The 19258-nt window shown below is 41.0% G+C and overlaps 1 protein-coding gene across 4 annotated transcripts in view; it reads right to left on the reverse strand.

Moving 5' to 3' along the window:
* Positions 1-19258, reverse strand: part of VAV3 (vav guanine nucleotide exchange factor 3) — a 360450-nt gene that overhangs the window by 21933 nt on the left and 319259 nt on the right. For all 4 annotated transcript variants that reach the window (XM_038744664.1, XM_038744665.1, XM_038744663.1 and 1 more), the window contains exons 21-24: positions 14837-14902; positions 10218-10252; positions 4520-4636; positions 3604-3691 (exon numbers count right to left, since the gene is read on the reverse strand). In XM_038744664.1, coding sequence (XP_038600592.1) covers positions 3604-3691; positions 4520-4636; positions 10218-10252; positions 14837-14902 — 306 coding nt within the window. The remainder of the gene's footprint in view (positions 1-3603; positions 3692-4519; positions 4637-10217; positions 10253-14836; positions 14903-19258) is intronic.

Raw genomic sequence — 19258 nt, forward strand, 5'->3', positions numbered from 1 at the left:
CTCACATGCTCCATTCCTCTCAAGCTAACCTAGTCACTGTGCCTTGTTCTTATCTCTTCATCACCCCCTACTCCCTGTCAGGACCTCCCTCTCCCTTCATATCTGACAGACCACTGCTCTCCCCATTTGCCAAGATCTTTAGAGATCCCAGCTCCTACAGGAAGCCTTTGCCAATTAATTTTTAATCTCTCCACGTAGTATCCCCCAACAACCACTTAAGCATTTGGGTCCTCTCAGCACCTGGATACCACACTTACTACCTACCTACCTACCTATCGGTATTCCTCTATTATTTCCTCCTATCTGTAATCTATTTTAGTATCCACCTCCTCTGTTTGATTGTTTGCTCCCTGAAGGCAGTGATCCTGCCTGCTAATTCACTGTTGGTACAGCTAGAGATCAATAAATATAATCGATTGCTATAAGTCTATGGGAAAATGTAATCCAGTATACAATCATTCATGATACAATAACATGTTCAAGAAAGGTACGACGAATTCCTGCATATTGACCTTCTGAATTACCTTGATTTTGGACCAGATGCGGATAAATTATTATCTCACATCTCCACATGCCACCTCCCAAAAGGTATGTTGGGTTTTCTTGATTTCTCTATTTAAGAATCTTTGGCAGTGCACTGCCCAAATAACCATTCAGTGAAGGTTTTCAGTCTCATATTTCCGATTAAAATCTTTGGATGGGTTTGGGAATTCCTGTGGTAGGCCAGTACTGTAATAATTCAGCAGGCAGGTCATAATCCTTTGAAGGTCTTCTTGTGGATCTACTCCTACAGATTGTTGTCAACCAAACATGGAATCACAATGTTGTTTCAAACTAGAGCACAGCACAGGAGAGATGGTCTTCACTACCCATCAAATACTGGAAAAATGCAGGGACCAGCACCAGTACACCTTTAAAATTATTTATAAACATTAACGTAGCATTTGATACCATCAATAATAATAATAACTGTAATATTTGTATGTGCTTACTATGTGTCAATCCCTGATCTAAGTGTTTGGGTAAATACAAGAAATATCTGGACTCTGAAATAAGTAATAATAATAATGATGGTATTTGTTAAGCGCTTACTATGTGCATAGCACTGTTCTAAGTGCTGGGGGGATACAAGGTGATCAGGTTGTCCCACTGGGGGCTCACAGTCTTAATCCCCATTTTACAGATGAGGGAACTGAGGCAAAGAGAAGTTAAGTGACTTACCCAAAGTGACACAGCTGACAATTGGCGGAGCCGGGATTTGAAGTGATGACCTCTGACTCCAAAGCCCGTGCTCTTTCCACTGAGCCACACTGCTTCTCTAAGGTTCCAAGACTACTGGATGGGAACTGTTTGGCTGGGTCAGAGTCCAGGCTGGCCTGCCTGATTCATTCCCTATTGCCAACGGATAGAGCAGGGATGTGTAAATAGGCCCAGTTCCCTTTAATTTAGTCTACACGGCCATGCTAGGAGACAAAACAAGAGACCTGGATGCAGGTGTTAGGAGATGCTTCCACACCTCTGTGAAACTCTTCCAACTAAACAGACCACGGGCATCATCTAAACTCCTAGAGACGGTCATTAGTGAATAACTGAATGCCAGTGACTATGCCCTAGAGGCAAATATTGAAATCCTGGTTCAAATCCCATCTCTGCCAACTGTCAGCTGTGTGACTTTGGGCAAGTCACCTAACTTCTCTGTGCCCCAGTTACCTCATCTGTAAAATGGGGATTAAAACTGTGAGCTCCCCGTGGGACAACCTGATCACCTTGTAGCCTCCCTAGCACTTAGAACAGTGCTTTGCACGTAGTAAGCACTTAACAAATGCCATTATTATTATTATTATTAAATATCCGAGAAGAATAGCAAATGATTGCAAACTTCTTCATGGAATCAGCCATTTACTGTGGGCTGGCAGTTAGTCTACAGAAAACAGAGGTAATGCAACCTGAACCTTGGAAGCCAGATACACAACCTCAAAGTTATGCTGGCAACCCAGAGCTAAACTCTATCAGAAAATTCTGTTACTTAAGCAGCACACTGACCAATGACACTATGATAGATCAATTAATTGAACAATCAATGTTATTTTTTGAGTGTGCAGAGCACTTTACTAGGGGCTTGGAAGAGTACAGTAAAATTAGTAGGTATGATCCCTACCCTCAAGGAGCTTAAAATCTACAGCAGAAAATCAAGTAAGCCAGCAAATCATCCTCTGGGAAATTGTCCACCACAGGATGGCAGCAACAGAATATCAAACTCCCAAACAAATTAAAGGTTCAAATGCAGGGCTGTAGTGCTTTCCAACTTTTTTTTAATATGGTATTTGTTAAGCACTTACTATGTGTCAGGCACTGTACTAAACAATGTGGTAGATATAAGATAATGAGGTTGGACAGAGTCCATGTCCCACATGGGGCTCACAGTATTAATCCCCATTTTACTGATGAGGAAACTAAAGCACATAGAAGTTAAGTGACTTGTCCAAGGTCCAAAACGGACAAGTTGCGGAGCCGGGATTAGAACCCATGTCCTTCCGACACTCAGACCTTTGGTCTATCCACTAGGCCACAATGCTTCTCTACTGAGAGCCCCACAAAGGACAGGGACTGTGCCCCACCTCATTTGCTCGTTCTTCATACAGTGCCTGGAACATAGTAAGCGCTTAACAAATATTATAATTATCATTATTATTATTATGATATCAGACCCTAGCCCCTGCATGCACACACAGCCAACTGACTCTATGAGCACTTCCATGTACAGGCTATACTCAACTATAAATGACAAGTCTGGATCATAAACAATGAAGTAAAGGGAAGCAGGGTGGCCTAGTGGAAACAGCAGGCCCTGGGAGTCGGAGGACTTGGGATCTAATCCTGGCTCTGCCACTTACCTGCTGTGTGACCTTGGGTAAGCCTCAGTCCCCCATCTGCAGAATGGGGGACTTAAAATGTGAGCCCCACATGGAACCTGATTATCTTATATCTACCCCAGCACTTGGTACAGTCCTCAGCACAGTAAGGTCATTTATGGGCAGGGGATGGGTCTGCTAATTCACTCCCAAGCACTTAGTATAGTGCTCTCCACATAGTAAGCACTCAATAAATACATCGATTGATTGATTAATAAATACCACAGTTATTATTTCATCAGTCTCTTAAGGTCAGGGATGGGAGAGTACAAGCACTCGGGAGAGTTCAATACAACAGAGTTGGCAGACACTTTCCGTATTTACAATGAGCTTCTAAACTAAGAGGTTCACCAGATCCTGAATTCTCAGGATAAATCATGAGGGAACTTCACTGAAACCTTCTGCAAAAAGGAAAGGGAAAATTTAATAAAACAAAAGAAATTATTGACCTCCCCCCCCTTACACACACATTTAAACAATTATCATTAAAATACATTGAGAGAACTTTCTCATATCCATCTCAGACACGGCTGGAAACAGAACCAGATTCCACTGCAGAATTAATGATGAGCTTCTTCTTAATAACTTTTCAGTCTGCCAAACTTCTATGAAGCTAGACTATTAATAACTGGCTTCACGAGAGCAGCGAGCTTGAGGCCTGCACATTGTATAGGCCCTAATCAATGCTTACCATTAAACTTTTAAATTTCTTATTTTCTGCAATGTGAAAAAAGCCATCTCTTGTTACAATCCTGATGTGCTTCGCCTCGTTATTGTACCTGTGGGCAATGAATAACTTATGAATATAAATGTGTTTTTAATCAGCAAAGATCAATAATTACCTGAGGGCATGCCCCCAAAACACTACAAGAATAATTTCGGAAGACAAAATGTATACCTCTGCCAATACTCAGCTGACAGCTAATTAACAAAATGGGTTTACTAAAATATGGCTGAAGATGCAGCCAGTGTTTGGGGAGGGTAGTAAGAGCACAATTAGGTGTCAGAGAGAGAGAGAGAGGAATTCTTAATTCTGATCTCAGCTACAGTTGCTCTACAGGTTCACAATGGGACTGAATCGGGAAACCACAAATGAACCACCTGGTACTTAATACTGCTGAAATCTGCTAGCTAAAATACTTAAACACAAAGGAAGTGCATTACAGTGTGGCTCAGTGGAAAGAGCACGGGCTTTGGAGTCAGAGGTCATGGGTTTGAATCCCGGCTGCGCCACATGTCTGCTGTGTGACCTTGGGCAAGTCACTTAACTTCTCTGAGCCTAAGTTACCTCATCTGTAAAACGGGGATTAAGACTGTGAGCCCCACGTGGGACAACCTGATCACCTTGTAACCTCCCCAGCGCTTAAACAGTGCTTTGCACATAGTAAGCGCTTAATAAATGCCATTATTATTATTACACCAATTAGCAGCCTATACCAGTTACTACCATTTTTCTAACAGCAAATATGCAGAAATGGCATGGGATGCATTATTAGCTCTGTTAAAAATAGAGTCGGGATTCTCGGCATCGGTGTTATACATATCAGGTTGTCTAAGCAATTATGAAAACTGGAAATCTATTTTTACTATGGGGCTGTCCTACTTACTTAATGCTAATTGCATATTCCCCCGACTCTTTGGTCCTGTGCCGCACCAGATATGTACTGTTCACTCGGTTAATCAGTTCACTCTCTGCTTGCAACCTTTCCATGGCTCCTGCGTACCTGCAAGAAATGAGGTCCATTGGAAACATCGTCAATACACAAGGGCAGGGCAGAAAGTCACTTCCATTCTACAACACCTCCTAGCTGTGGGGTCTCCTCGACGGGACCCCATATAATGGTTCTTAGCACTACCCACAGCAGGCATGCAGTAAGCACTTTTGATGGTGAGATTACAGTGGACCAACTGAATAAATACCCAAGAGGAAAAACAAACATTTTACAAAAGGGTAAACACACACATCAGTGGCAAAATATTCTGGGTTGTCGATAGTGTGCTTCTAACCAATAAAAATTCTAGAATTCCACCCTGCAATTTCTTTCTTCAGTGATCAGATAGTGGATATTCTGAAAGTGTGCAAGTTTGTCAAGGAGTCTTGGATTGCCCAGATCTAAGTGTGAGCCCCATGGGAGGCAGAGACAAAGGTCTAATTCCCCTTGTGTATTCTTCTCTCCTGGTGCTCAGTACAGTGCTTTGCACACAGTAATCAATCAATCAATTAATCGTATTTATTGAGCGCTTACTGTGTGCCGAACACTGTACTAAGCTCTTGGGAAGTACAAGTCGGCAACACATAGAGACAGTCCCTACCCAACAGTGGGCTCACAGTCTAGAATACTTGATAAATACTATTACTACTTACTTACTACTTACTACTATTACTTCTCTGAGCCTCAGTTACTTCACCTGTAAAATGGGGATTAAGACTGTGAGCCCCACGTGGGACTACTTGATTACCTTGTATCCCCCCAGCGCTTAGAACAGTGCTCTGCACATAGTAAGCGCTTAATAAATGCCATCATTATTATTATTATTATTATTTCTAGGTCTGCATGGCATTTAGTCTTTGATGGTGAGGAGCTAGGGCTTTTTCAATCAATCGATTGATCAATAGCATTTACTGAGCACTTACTGTGTGAAAAGAGCTACATTAAGCACCTGGAAAAGTGCTGCACAACAGAATTGGTGGACATGATCCCGGCCCTCAACGAGTTTATGATCTAGTGGGATTTACACCTGTTGCTGTTAACACAACTTGCTGCGCTTAATTGATTTTTAAGATTTTTTTTTTACTTTTCATTTTAATTTCTTCATTATCAAATCTTCAGACCAGGATTCTCCCTGAGAAGGTATTTTATAATTAGCTTGGTAAAGCAGATTGATTGATTCATTCATTCAATCATATTTATTGAGTGCTTACTGTGAGGAGAGCGGACTGTGGGATGTCCTTTGTTTGAGGCCTTTGAAAATAAGGTACCTATGTTTGGGTTGGCTGGAGTTTTAGCCCTGCCTCAAGGATAGAATGACAAATGCTTCAAGGCTTCTTGCAGCCCTGGGATTCTGCGGTTTTAAGCAGTTTCACCCTGTTGAAGACCTTCACTGCTTCAGTGCTTTTGTTAGAAAGTTAGTTAAGTACATGATAGTCTAGAAATGGACTATGGCATAGAAATAATTTAAAGTAAACTAATTGAAGACAGAAAAACAGGAGATTTGACAAGTTTGGAAAAGGCATTACAAATATCAAGCTCTGGGGCCATACTAAAGCAAGAGAGCAGGAGCAGGGAAATGGCCACCAGTATAATGCATGGTGCCTTGCAAGAAGCAGCATGACCCAGTGGATAAAGCAGGGGCCTGGAGTCAGAATTTTCTGGGCTCCAGTGCCTGCTGTGCCACTCATACGCTGGGTAACCTTGGGCATATCATTTAACTTCTCTGAGCCTCAATTACCTCATCTGTAAAATGGGAATTAAGACTGTGAGCCCCATGTGGGACATGCTTCACTTATATCTATTCAAGCGCTTAAAACACTGCCTGGCTCATAGTATAAAACACCCGAGAAATAAATTCAGAGCAACAGCAAAGGGCTAAGAAGGTGAGAGAGGAAATGTGAGTGATTACAGGTGGTATGGGTTCAGGCATAACATGTGGAATTTTCCCGTAGAAGTCTTACTTTTATTATTTTGTCTCTCATTTCTTAAATGCTAACAATTGAATCAGAATATTCTAAGTTCGTGTATGAAAAAAATCCTCCAAGGGTGTTTTCAGATTCAGCTTCACCTGAGGAGAGGGGGAGCCAAAGGAGGAGCTGTTTTATATAGAAAAAACATATTTAGAAAAAAACAACTCAGATATTTGTTGATGTGAAATCCTTGAAAAATATACAACTTCTCATGGGGAGCCCCTATTAATCCTGGGACAGGGAGGTTGAAAATTGAAGCAACAACATGATTCCCTGCTTTATTCTGTCTGTGCAGACCAGACACAGGGAGCCAAAAACATGTTAACCAGAGTCACTAATGTGACTTGTTTAATCTCCATACAGACCATGGCAAGGGTAAAGAAAGACCCGGGAAGCAATTCCAAAATTGCCAGTGCTTTCTAGTTAGAAGCCCAGGTCAGCAACAATGATCTAGAATTTAAAACATGCTGGCAAAGATACACCATTACCTCATTTATCTGGATAATTTATCGATCATCATCATTGTTGGAATTTTTGAGTGCTTACCATGTGCAGATGTATTCAGTGCTTGGGAGAATAAATACAATAGAGTTGGCAAACACGTTCACTGCCCACAGTGGACTTAGAGTCTAGCGTGGGAGACAGACATTAATATAAATAATGTATATATATAAAGATTACACAATTTATGTATATAATTTATATATTTATAGTATATATAATTTTGATACAAGTAGAGGTTTTTTCCAATATTTCCTGGAAAATGTACTGAAGCAGTCCACTTCGATTTGCCAATATGAAGCTGACCTACAATAAGTACTGACCACTGTGTTTTTTAATATATTTTGAACTAGAAAAATAATGAAAAGATAATTTACTTCATGCCAATTGCAATATATAGCATTGCAATACATCATCATCCAGAGCACAGTTGTCTCCCAGAATTTTAAGACTGAGCCAGGGTTTATAAAAATGAAAGTTGATTTCCTGGAGAAGCTTATCAGTTAGCTCCAACCAACCAAGTCCTTTCATTTTAAACTGCCTACTGAATTTGGATGAATCTGTGTTTCTGTGCCTATACTATTTAGAAAATATAATTCATGGCCTCTAACACAAAATGTCCCTCTTTCTTGTTACTTTCCTAGTATTTCTCATGCTAAAATGATGTTGGTCTTTTTTTATGGTATTTGTTAAGCACTTACTCCGTGCCAGGTATTGAACTAAGCATTGGCACAGATAGTAAATTAATCAGGTTGGTCACAGCCCCTGTTCCACAAAGAGCTCATAGTCCTAATCCCCATTTTGCAGATGAGGGAACTGAGGCACAGAGAAGTGAAGTGACGTCCAAAATCATACAGCAGATAGGTTGGGGAGCTGGAATGAGAACCCAGGCTCTTCTGACATCCAGGCCTGTGTGTTTTATCCACTAAGCAAAGCTACTTTCCACCTTTCGTTTCAGGCCGTGTCTTGGGTCATCTATAAGAGCATGGTCCAGAGTTAGATGCAAAATGTCCACTGTCTGGATTCTTGTTTACTGAATGAATCACAAGCACCTATTGGGTTTATTAGTTCCCTAGGACTTGACAAATTTGGTGGCCTTTATCTGCATCTCTACATGCTTAACTATTTGACTGTAACTCCATGTAGTATATACAGTGCAAAGATATAAGCAAATAGGGATTATTAACAATAATGATAATAATAATATGTTAAATGGTTTCTAAGTACCAAGCACTGTACTAAGCACTGGGGTGGGCACAGGATATAAAGGTCAGACACAGTCGCTGTCCCTCATAAGGCTCAGTCCACAATAATGAGAATAATAATATGTTAAATGGTTACTAAGTACCAAGCACTGTACTAAGCACTGGGGTGGGCACAGGATATAAAGGTCAGACACAGTCGCTGTCCCTCATAAGGCTCAGTCTAAGTAGGAGGGAGAACTTGAAACCCCATGTTACAAATGAGGAAACTGAGGCATAGAAAAGTTACGTGACTTGGACAAGCTCACACGAGAGGCAAGTGATTATATTCAGTTCTGCTCCAGCATGGATTTTCACTGTGTCTTTTAGCTAGAATGTCATTCAGGAATTAAAGAATGTTCATCTGACGACATCAGCCTGTTCGGGTACAGTGTGCCGCAGTGTCAGAGAAAACTTTTTTATGCATGTGGGGAACAGCTGAGTCATACAGCCTGAGTATTCAAAAACATAATCCTCATATCAAGGGAGAATTGGATGTAGATGGCTGCCTTCCCTTCAAGTTCCATAGCTCACACCTCGTGGTCCATGTCACATTTTCTCTACATACCCAGTTATTTTCTGAGAGAGTTTCTGGTTTCCACCGGAAACCTGCACAAAAGAAAGCATGACATGGACCAGGAGTGAAACCCTGGTCTTACTTCCTCCACTGACCTACTTTTCCAAAGAGCACCAGGCTGAGATCTCTATCCCACTGTAATAACAGTAGCAATAATAGTGGCATTTGTTAAGTGTTTAATATATACCAAGTACTGTCCTAAGCACAGGGGTAGATACAAGATAATTAGGCTGGACAAAGTCCCTGTGTCACATGGAGTTCAGCGTCTAGTAGGAGGCAGAACAAGTATTGACCAGATGTTTCAAATGAAGGAACTCAGATTCAGGTCTCTGATCAAAAAAAGATCATCTAGGTGAGACTATACTTGTATTATCAGAGACAGATGGTTGCCGAACTCATCCTACACCATATTACTTCAAAAACACGTACTCTTGTCATCTGACTGGAAAAATAACAGCTGCTCCAGGACTTGTTTTTAGTAATTTTTTCTAACAGATCAATACACCATTCTATTTAAATCATTTTGTATTCCTGTGACTTTGGTTGGGGATATGGGTAGGGAAGGTGGGGGAGAACGGGATTATTTCATGAACACAACGAAATATGGTACTCTCTGAGTTGCTTTAATAACATAATTACTGCTTGTTCTAGGACACTCTGGTCACTAATGTACATCTCCAGAGGATTCAGGACTATTACTCTTCCACAAGAGTAGTGATATATCTAAATGATGTTGGGGGCGGGGGGGGGGCGGCTGTGTGTGTGTGTGTGTGTGTGTGTGTGTGTGTGTGTGTGTGTGTGTGTGTCAGAGAGACAGAGAGTGTGCAAAATGGAGAAAATTTAAATTCATGTGTCATTAAATTTGAAAACATTTTACAGAGTATGGCTGAATGCAGTTTACCTAATGCTACCCACATCTATCTGAAGGCCTGAAATCTTTAGCCAGTGGCAGTGTAGATCATTACATCACTCTAATGATAATGATTACAATATTTGTCACAAGCTCACCCTGCAGTAGAACCAAAATAATCAGATCAGATACAGAGCTCATTCCACATGAGGTGTTGTCAGCAGGGAATGTTGCTGTTAAGTTGTACTCTCCCAAGTGCTTAGTATAGTGCTTTGCACCCGATGAGTGCTCGATAAATATGACTGAGTGAGTGAGATGCACAGTCTAAGAGCAGGGAGAGTGTAGGTACCTTATCCCAATTTGAAAGCTGTCCCATGTTCTTTCCATTAGGCCACATTGTGTCTCAACCTTCTGGTCCCATTCATTCTCTACAGTTCCCATGAGAAATACTTACCAGGGTTGACAGGAGTAGTCTACAGGTTTGGGCATCTAAAATAGAGATGGGAAAACAGATAGGATTTACATAATGGAAGTTATCAGACCATCACCATGAACTGAGTTCTATTAATCCAGCTCTGAGCCTGGGAAACAGTTTATGTTACATGACCACTCCAAGGGAGTTTTGATTTAGAATGGGCATGTGGATGTTTGTTTTCTTCCTTTTACCGTATATGTATTCCTACAGATATGGATGTGGGTAGGGTTTTTTGTTCATTTGTTTTTTCCAATGGCATTTGTTAAATGCTTACTTTGTGCCAGGCACTGTACTAAGCACTGGGGTAGGTACAAGTTAATCAGGTTGGACAAGTCCATGTCCCACATGGAGGTCACAGCCTTAATCCCCATTTTACAGATGAGGTAACAAGCACAGAGAAGCTAAGTGACATGCCCAAGGACACTAGTCTTGCCCAAGCAGACTAGGCCACGGGAAGCAGTGTGGCCTAATGGATAGAGTACAGGTCTGGAAATCAGAAAGACCTGGGTTCTAATCCTGACTCTGCCACTTGTCTACTGTGTGACATTGGGCAAGTCACTTAACTTCTCTGTGCCTCAGTTACCTCACCTGTAAAATAGAGATTAAAACTGGGAAGCCCATATGGATTTAGTACATGCCTAGTACAGTGCCTGGTACTTAGGTGCTTAGTACAATGCTTAGTACAGTGACTGGCACATAATATGCTTAACAAATAGCATTTTTTTTAAAGTGGCGAGGTCAGAATTAGAACTCAGGTCCTTCTGACTCCTGGGCCCATACTCTTCCCACTAGGCCATGTTGATTCCTAGGTTAGAGGTTACAGGTTTCTATTTATTTATAAGGTTCCTTTTATGCGTTTGGACAACTGACCAAATGAACAAAACCCTCCCTCTTCTCAAATCTTTACACAAATTTTTTTTTTCCTTTAATATCCTCAGCTGGGTAAAACGCAAACCTTACAATGGACTTCCGAAACTAATTCTGGGAAAGACTGCAAAATAGTCTTGGGTTCCAGGAAGTCAGGAATGTGGAAAATGCTGAATTTTTTCTTTCCTCTCTGAGTTTCACAAAAGTTAAAACATTACTCACTCCCTGCAGAGAAAGAAATCAAACATTATTCTAGGTACCACTGGCTGGCAAAGATCGCTATATCTCAAGCCATTAAAAGTCACCACAAAGTCAGGGAAGCCAAACAACCTTTATATAGGAATGAAAGGAAAAAAAAAGACATCTGCTGTAGATTGCATTCTGGAAGGAGAAAAACTGTATAAATATCGAAGAAAAGATTGGATTCCAGAGAGTTATTTTGGAGTGCAGTAATTTTTCATTCAATATTCATTCCCAAAGTCATTTGATATATGCATTCTATGCTGTTCCTAGACATGTTTATATTGGACGATGGTAAAGACTGTTACATTTAATAACAATAGTAAAAAGTTACCGTATTTCAAAAATCTGATCAATGTTGTCATGTCTTTAGCTGCACATTTGTCATAATAAGATGTTTCTATTTTGCCCTTCCAGGTTAACAGCTGTGGAGCACCAATTTATCATTCTGCTCTGGTCATTCTTCTGTTTTAAAGTGGTGGAGATCATTTTATTTTTATTCCAGTACAGGTGTAATAGCGTGGTTCTTAATTTATCCCAGAAGAAAATTTATTTCATGCTTTTATACCCTCTTGACTAACAAAGGGGTCCCAGTTCATACGTTAGAGCGCAGCGGGATTTTGCAAGTCACTCTCTTGCTCATTAATCAGGTTGTTCTGATTTCTATTAACCTTTAGCCTTATTTTTTTAATGGTATTTGTTGAGTGCTTATAATTTTCCAGGCACTGTACTAAGCACTTGGGTAGATAAAGATAATCAGGTTGAACACAGTCCCTGCCCCATATTATTATAATAATTATTGTTATTATTATTATTATTATTAATAATAATAATAATAAAAATATTTATTGAGCACTTACTGTGTGCAAAGCATAGGGATCACAGGGATCACGGTTTTAACCCTCAGTGTATTGATGAGGTAACTGAGGCAGAGAAGTTGAGTGACTTGCCCAAGATCATCCAGCAGACAAGTGGCAAAGCCAGGATCAGAACCCAGGTTCTCTGATTCTCAGTCCTGTGCTCTTCCCAATAAGGCCATGCTGCTTCTTAATAGTAATAGTGACAACAAGAATAATTCCATAATTCCATAATTGCGGTATTTGTAAATACTAATGATGGCATTTGTTATGCACTTACTATGTGCCAAGCACTGCTCTAAGTGCTGGGATGGATACAAGGTTATCAGGTTGTCCAATGTGGGGCTCGCAGTCTTAATCCCCATTTTACAGATGAGGTAACTGAGGCACAGCAAAGTTAAGTGCCTTGCCCAAAGTCACACAGCTGACAAGTGACAGAGCTGGGATTAGAAACCACGACCTCTGACTTTCAAGCCCATGCTCTTTCCACTAAGCCACGCTGCTTCACCGGCACTTACTATGTGCCCAAACAACACTGTAATAAACACTGGGGCAGATACAAGATAAGCAGGTTGGACACAACTCTTGTCCCTCATTGGGCTCACAGTTTAAGTAGGAGGGAGAACTTGTTATTTAATCCTTATTTTTCAGAGAAGGAAACCAAGGCAGATTGTTGTTAGGTGACTTGCCTAGCGGGCAAATGGTGAAGCCAAGATGCTAACCCAGGTCATCATCATCATCATCAATCGTATTTATTGAGCGCTTACTGTGTGCAGAGTACTGTACTAAGCGCTTGGGAAGTACAAGTTGGCAACATATAGAGACAGTTCCTACCCAACAGTGGGCTCACAGTCCTTTGACTCTGAGTCCCATGCTTGTACTACTAGGTCATGTTGCTTCTCAGATTGGAACTGAAAACTTCATTTACCATCTGGTGCAGTTTCCAGCAAAACATTACTATAAAGCTGCAAACACAAATATGGTGGCCAAGGAAATGATAGATGCCCACAACTTGTCTTCTCTAAGTTTTCCATGAAATTTGCACCTGACCTTTCCTTGAAAATGGGTTGGGATAGGGTTGGCTTGGCCATGTTCAACTGGGTGAGATTTACTACTTTAGTGCTTCAACATAGAATAAAAATACTGTTCACTGAATTGCTTCTCTCCATGAATTACAGAGCTAGACAAAAAAGACGTTTTAGCAATGCCACACGGTCAATTAAGATGCATTATGTGGAAAAACTAGCATGGCTTAGTGGATAGACCACGGGCTTGGGAGTCATAAAGTCATCGGTTCCAATCCTGGCTCCACCATATCTCTGCAGTTTGACCTTGGGAAAGTCACTTCACTTCTCTGCGCCTCAGTTACCTCATCTGAAAAATGGGGAATAAGAACGTGACCCCTTTGTGGGACCAGGTCTGTGTATCACCTGACCAACTTGAATCTCCCCCAGCACTTAGAACAGTGCTTGGAACATAGTAAGTGCTTAACAAGTACCATAATAATAATTATTATTATCATTATTATCATTGACACAAGGATTTCTGAAATTGTGAAATGAAATGACAAATGTACTAAAGCTTTCTTTTGAATAAACAATGTGATCACTAATAGATACAATATTTCATTTAGAAACCTAGGAAATACTGAAGGATGTAAAATATTTTCCATTCTCTAAGAGACATTCACGCTATCTTTAATTCCATTTAATTTTATTTTATTGGGAACAAAGGTTAAAGGAGTCTTATAATAAAAACCTTGTCCCCTTCCTCTCAAGCTCCTCCTCCCCCTTTGCAAACTATCTATTGTTGATGATAATAAGAATAATTATTATGGTATTTGTTAAGCGCTTACAGCGTATGTACTGTTCTAAGCATTGATCTAGAATACTGTACGCTAATGGATGTAATTTTGCAAAGTATCATTTTTGCAAGTATGGGACAATTCATTAAATATAAGCTCGTTGTGGGCCCAGAACATGCTTACCAAATCTGTTCTACTATACTCTCCCCAGCACACAGTACAGTGGTCAGCACACAGTAAGCACTCAATATAAATACAATTGACTGATTGATATTACTTGTATCCTCAAAATTGTGAATTAGTGTTTTTAGGCCAGCAACTGTCTTTCCATGTTAAAGGAAACAGTAAAGACAAGTTGAAACATGCCAAGAAATACATTTAGAGATTTGGTTCAAGGCACTGTGGAGTTTTATGAGTTTTTTTGCACATTATTTACAGTGCAATATTTCTCTGTAATCCAAACTGACTAGGGAATAAATTAGATCCAAGCTGCCCGCACCTCACTGAAAAAAGGAAAAGCTTGGCACTGTGTGCTTGTTCTGTAGCTTCTTAATTCAAAATCTAATTTTGAAAATTCCCCAATGTAAATTTGTCTCAGGTGGACATTTCCTCAACACTTAAACCCCAGTCTGATGTTGGAAATTCTAACAATCTTACTGTTTTAAATAGCCTTGAACAGCACAGCCCAACACCTTGAAGAACGGTATACAAGACAATGAATTTGCAGAAGGGCAGAGTAATAAAACGTCTGCTGTGAACCAGAAAAGTTTCCTTCGAATGTTCTTGAAGAAACAATCATGGTAACAGAAACATGCACTATCTGTACTTACACATGGGCATGGCTTCACTGCATCGCTTGGAAAAAAGCCAACCTCTCCGGATGCTAAATTCCGTCCCTACAAGAAGAATGCGGAAAGTTTGCCAATTAAAAATTACAATACAGATCACAAATGCCAACAGAGTATTTTTGAATGAATCAACACATAATCCTAAAAGTTTTCAAACTGATATTTCAGGTAGTCTCCAAGCTATCTCTCAATGGTGGGATATATCAAATATCAGAGATCATGGGTTCAAATCCCAGCTCTGCCATATGTCAGCTGTGTGACTTTGGGCAAGTCACTTAACTTCTCTGTGCCTCAGTTACCTCATCTGTAAAATGGGAATTAAGACTGTGAGTCCCCTGTGGGACAACCTGATCACCGTGTTACCTCACCAGCGCTTAGAACAATGCTTTGCACATAGTAAGCGCTTAACAAATGCCATCATTATTAGTATTATTATTATCAAAATGAAAAGCAGCATGATTGAATGGAAAAAACACTAGCCTGGGGGTCAGAGGACCTGGGTTCTAATCCCCGTTCCACCACTTGTCTGCCCTGGGATCTAGGCCAAGTCTCTGTGCCTCAGTTCCCTGATCTGAAAAATGAGGATTAATTACCCACTTAGACTGTGAGCCCCATGTGGGACCTGGTTATCTTGTATCTACCCCAGTGCTTAATACAGTGCTTGGCACTCAGTGAGCACTTAAATACCACAGTTATTATTGTTGTTACTATTATTATCATCAGCTTGCAATACAGAAGTGGAATATATTTTTTTCTGGTTATTCCGTAAGTACTAACACAGTTTAAAATTTTCATTTTCCTAATTGTTTTAGACTTGATCCATTCCACTTTGCTGCTTATTCGCATTTATTCTGTAGCCTCTACCTGTCTGGGGTCCTTAGAAACCTAACAGTAAAATCTGTGTTTCTTTTCAAATTAATGCCTTTAGAAAGTATGACAACCATTTGCATAATCTGCTTGAGAAGAAGAGATATTTGCATTTCGATCACGTTCTCCTAATTGCAAAAGGCACGAAACACATAAAACGTCTGACAATTTCCCTGTCTTTAATGAAAAGTAAACTCCTGTTGAGAGGAAGTTAAACAAACTAGAATCCTTGACAGCTTTCAGTGAAATTCTTGAAAGAGAAATTGACAATGCATACACACATTTTCATGCTAATGCTTCCTCTTTATTTAGTCATGAAAATTATCTGGTAAGCAACAGTAATTAGAGCAGTGGTCTCACCATTGTTACACACACAAGATTGTTTGGACCTGGAGCAGTTTCTCAGGATAACATGCAGTTCTGGGAGTGTTTCTACCATAATCTGTTGTCTTGTACTCTTTCAAGCACTTAGTACAGTGCTCTGCACACAGTAAAAGCTCAATAAATATAATTGGTGACAATATTCCCAGATCTCTGAGGATCACTGCCACAACAGGGTTCTGCTGTGTGCCAGCTCTCTGAGGTTCAGTTCAATTCAATCGTATTTATTGAGTGCTTACTGTGTGTAAAACACTGTACTAAGTGCTAGGTACAATATAGCAATAAACACTGTTGTATTGCACTCTCAAGAGTTTAGTACAGCATTTTGAACACAGTAAAGACTCAGTAAATACCATTCACTGATTCTCTGTGGAGTTCTGCATGCTGCCTAGTTCTATTTCAGGTTGAACATTCTGTTAGTCCTGTCTTGAAGTTTGCAATCGTGTGTTGTTAAGTCTCTACACTCATGATTATAGGGAGAATCTGACAGCTCATGGTAATTTGCAGAACACTGTTTTGATGTTGACACCTGGGGTCCATCAGGGTATGTGTGCCCCCAGACCCAAAGAAAGTGTCAAGATGGTCCAGGAGAGACTTCCACGTCAGAAGAATCGGACCATCATCTCTTCCATTCGGGCTTTGGAGTCAGAGGTCACAGGTTCAAATCCCTGCTCTGCCAATTGTCAGCTGTGTAACTTTGGGCAAGTCACTTAACTTCTCTGTGCCTCAGTTACCTCATCTGTAAAATGGGGGTTAAGACTGTGAGCCCCCCTTGGGACAACCTGATCACCTTGTAACCTCCGCAGTGCTTAGAATAGTGCTTTGCACACAGTAAGCACTTAATAAATGCCATTATTATTATTATTATCATTCCATTCATCATGTAAGCCTCTCGTCAATTTAGACGGCTCCCATGATTATCCTGTTCAAGAAGTGAATAATAATTAAGAATAATAATTATTATTATGTTACTTTCTAAGCACTTACTATGTGCCAAGCACTAGTCTAAGCACTGGAGTAATGACAAGTTAATCAGGTTAAACACAGTCCCTGTCCCACATGGAGTTCACACTCTTAGTTCTCATTTTACAGACGATGAAACTGAGGCACAGAGAAGTTCAGTGACATACCTAAGGTCACAAAGTAGGCACGGGATTAGACCCCAGGTTCTTATGACTCCCAGGCATGTGCTGTATCCACTGAGCCACGGTTCATATGTATGTTACATATTTGGTGACAACATCACTAACAGTCACAATTATACTCGAGGAATCTGGATCTGGGAGCCAGGGGACCCCCCCCAGCCCAGGACCTTGGCCACCATGAGGCAGCACCACCAGCTCTTTAATTCATTCAATCATATTTATTGAGCGCTTACTGTGTGCAGAGCACTGTACTAAGCGCTTGGGAAGTACAAGTCGGCAACATATAGAGACAGTCCCTACCCAACAACAGGCTCACAGTCTAGAAGGGGGAGACAGACAACAAAACATATAGACAGGTGTCAAAATCATCAGAACAAATAGAATTAAAGCTATATGCACTCATGTGCGCAAGCTACACAGCAAGAGACAGCAAAGGGAGAAGAACCAAAGTTTGGCCATCAAGCCCTGCATGACCGTCTCTATATGTTGCCAACTTGTACTTCCCAAGCGCTTAGTACAGGGCTCTGCACACAGTAAGCGCTCAATAAATAGGATTGAATGAATGAATAAATGAAGAGCTCTCCTGCGTACGTCCAGGCCTCCTGGATGAAAGTAACTCAGCGAGAAGCAGGCTGCATACAGCCCACCCAGAAAGGATAAGGCCTCTTCACAAACTGCACACACACATTCAATGAATCATGGTAATTGGAGGAACAAAGTCACTGGAAAGAATAAGAGGACCATATACTCAGACTCCCATACAAACACAGATACCATCACGCACACATCATCACAGTGACTCACTCCAAAGTAGACGCATTTGTTTCAGAGCACAGTAGTAGCAGGAGAGAAAAGAGACATTAAAACGGAGCCAAAGGGAAGCAGCATGGTCTGGTGACAAGAGCATGGACTTGGGAGTTAGAGGTCATGGGTTCTAATCCCAGCTCCGCCACTTGTCTGCTGTGTGTCCTTGGGCAAATCACTTAACTTCTTTGTGCCTCAGTTACCTCATCGGTAAAATGGGGATTGAGACTATGAGCCCCATGTGGGACAGGGACTGTGTGCAACTTGATTACTTTGTATCTATCCTAGCACTTAGAACAGTGCTTGGCACATAGAAAGCGGTTACAAATACCATACTGATAGTAATAACAATCCCTTTAGGCCGGGATTTCTGGCACAAAGTCCAAAGAGGGCAGTGAAGGCAGGAAACGGACAACTAGAATCTGGGCCAAGTAGAGGTGGCTAAACATGACCAAAGTCTCACTTCCTTTTCTGCTTTCAGGGTGGCTCTGCTCCACTCTGAGCAAAGACATCCACGTGGGCACAATCTCACAGAGAGATTTTGAGTGTTAGAGCGAATATGTGCAAAAGTCTGTGTATGTGTATATGCAACTGCCACTGCTGGGTCCCTGGCGGGTAGGTGTGACAGGGTGAAGGCTGGTAGCCGCTTCCCTTTCTTTTTAGTGGGGTTAAGGATGTGGCTGTAGCCTGTGGATGGGAGAGAGGGAGGCAGAAAAAGACTCCACCTCTCCAGGGTTATTTTGGTTACAGAACTTCACAGGAGCCTGGGTGGATGGGAAGAAAACAGCTACATGCATGGCCTCGGCCCCTGCCAACTCCACTCACTGTCAAAAACCGTCCTCGAGTCAAGTGGAGTCATTGGGGGTCTACTCTGGTGGCCATCACCCCGATATCAGGTCTGCGGAGACAGCCAGAAAATGCCACTATGGTTGCAGACTGTAAATATACCACAAGCTGTAGCATTCTCTTTTTACAACACAGCCAACGTCCACTGAACCTCATTTTCAAAAGTCCTTTCCGCTGGATTTTCTTTAGGGTTGTAATAAAATTCTTAAATGCTGATTTCACAACGTATCACTGACATACAAAATAATGATTACTCTGTGCATTGCCAAGAAGCTACCAGGTCCAAATTCCGCTTCTAGCGTCACAGACAGGAACATTTCATGGTAGGATAAGTCATCTTCGAAACCTTTACAAAATTTGT

The sequence above is a fragment of the Tachyglossus aculeatus genome, chromosome 4, assembly GCF_015852505.1.
Source record: "Tachyglossus aculeatus isolate mTacAcu1 chromosome 4, mTacAcu1.pri, whole genome shotgun sequence".
Classification (NCBI taxonomy): domain Eukaryota; kingdom Metazoa; phylum Chordata; class Mammalia; order Monotremata; family Tachyglossidae; genus Tachyglossus; species Tachyglossus aculeatus.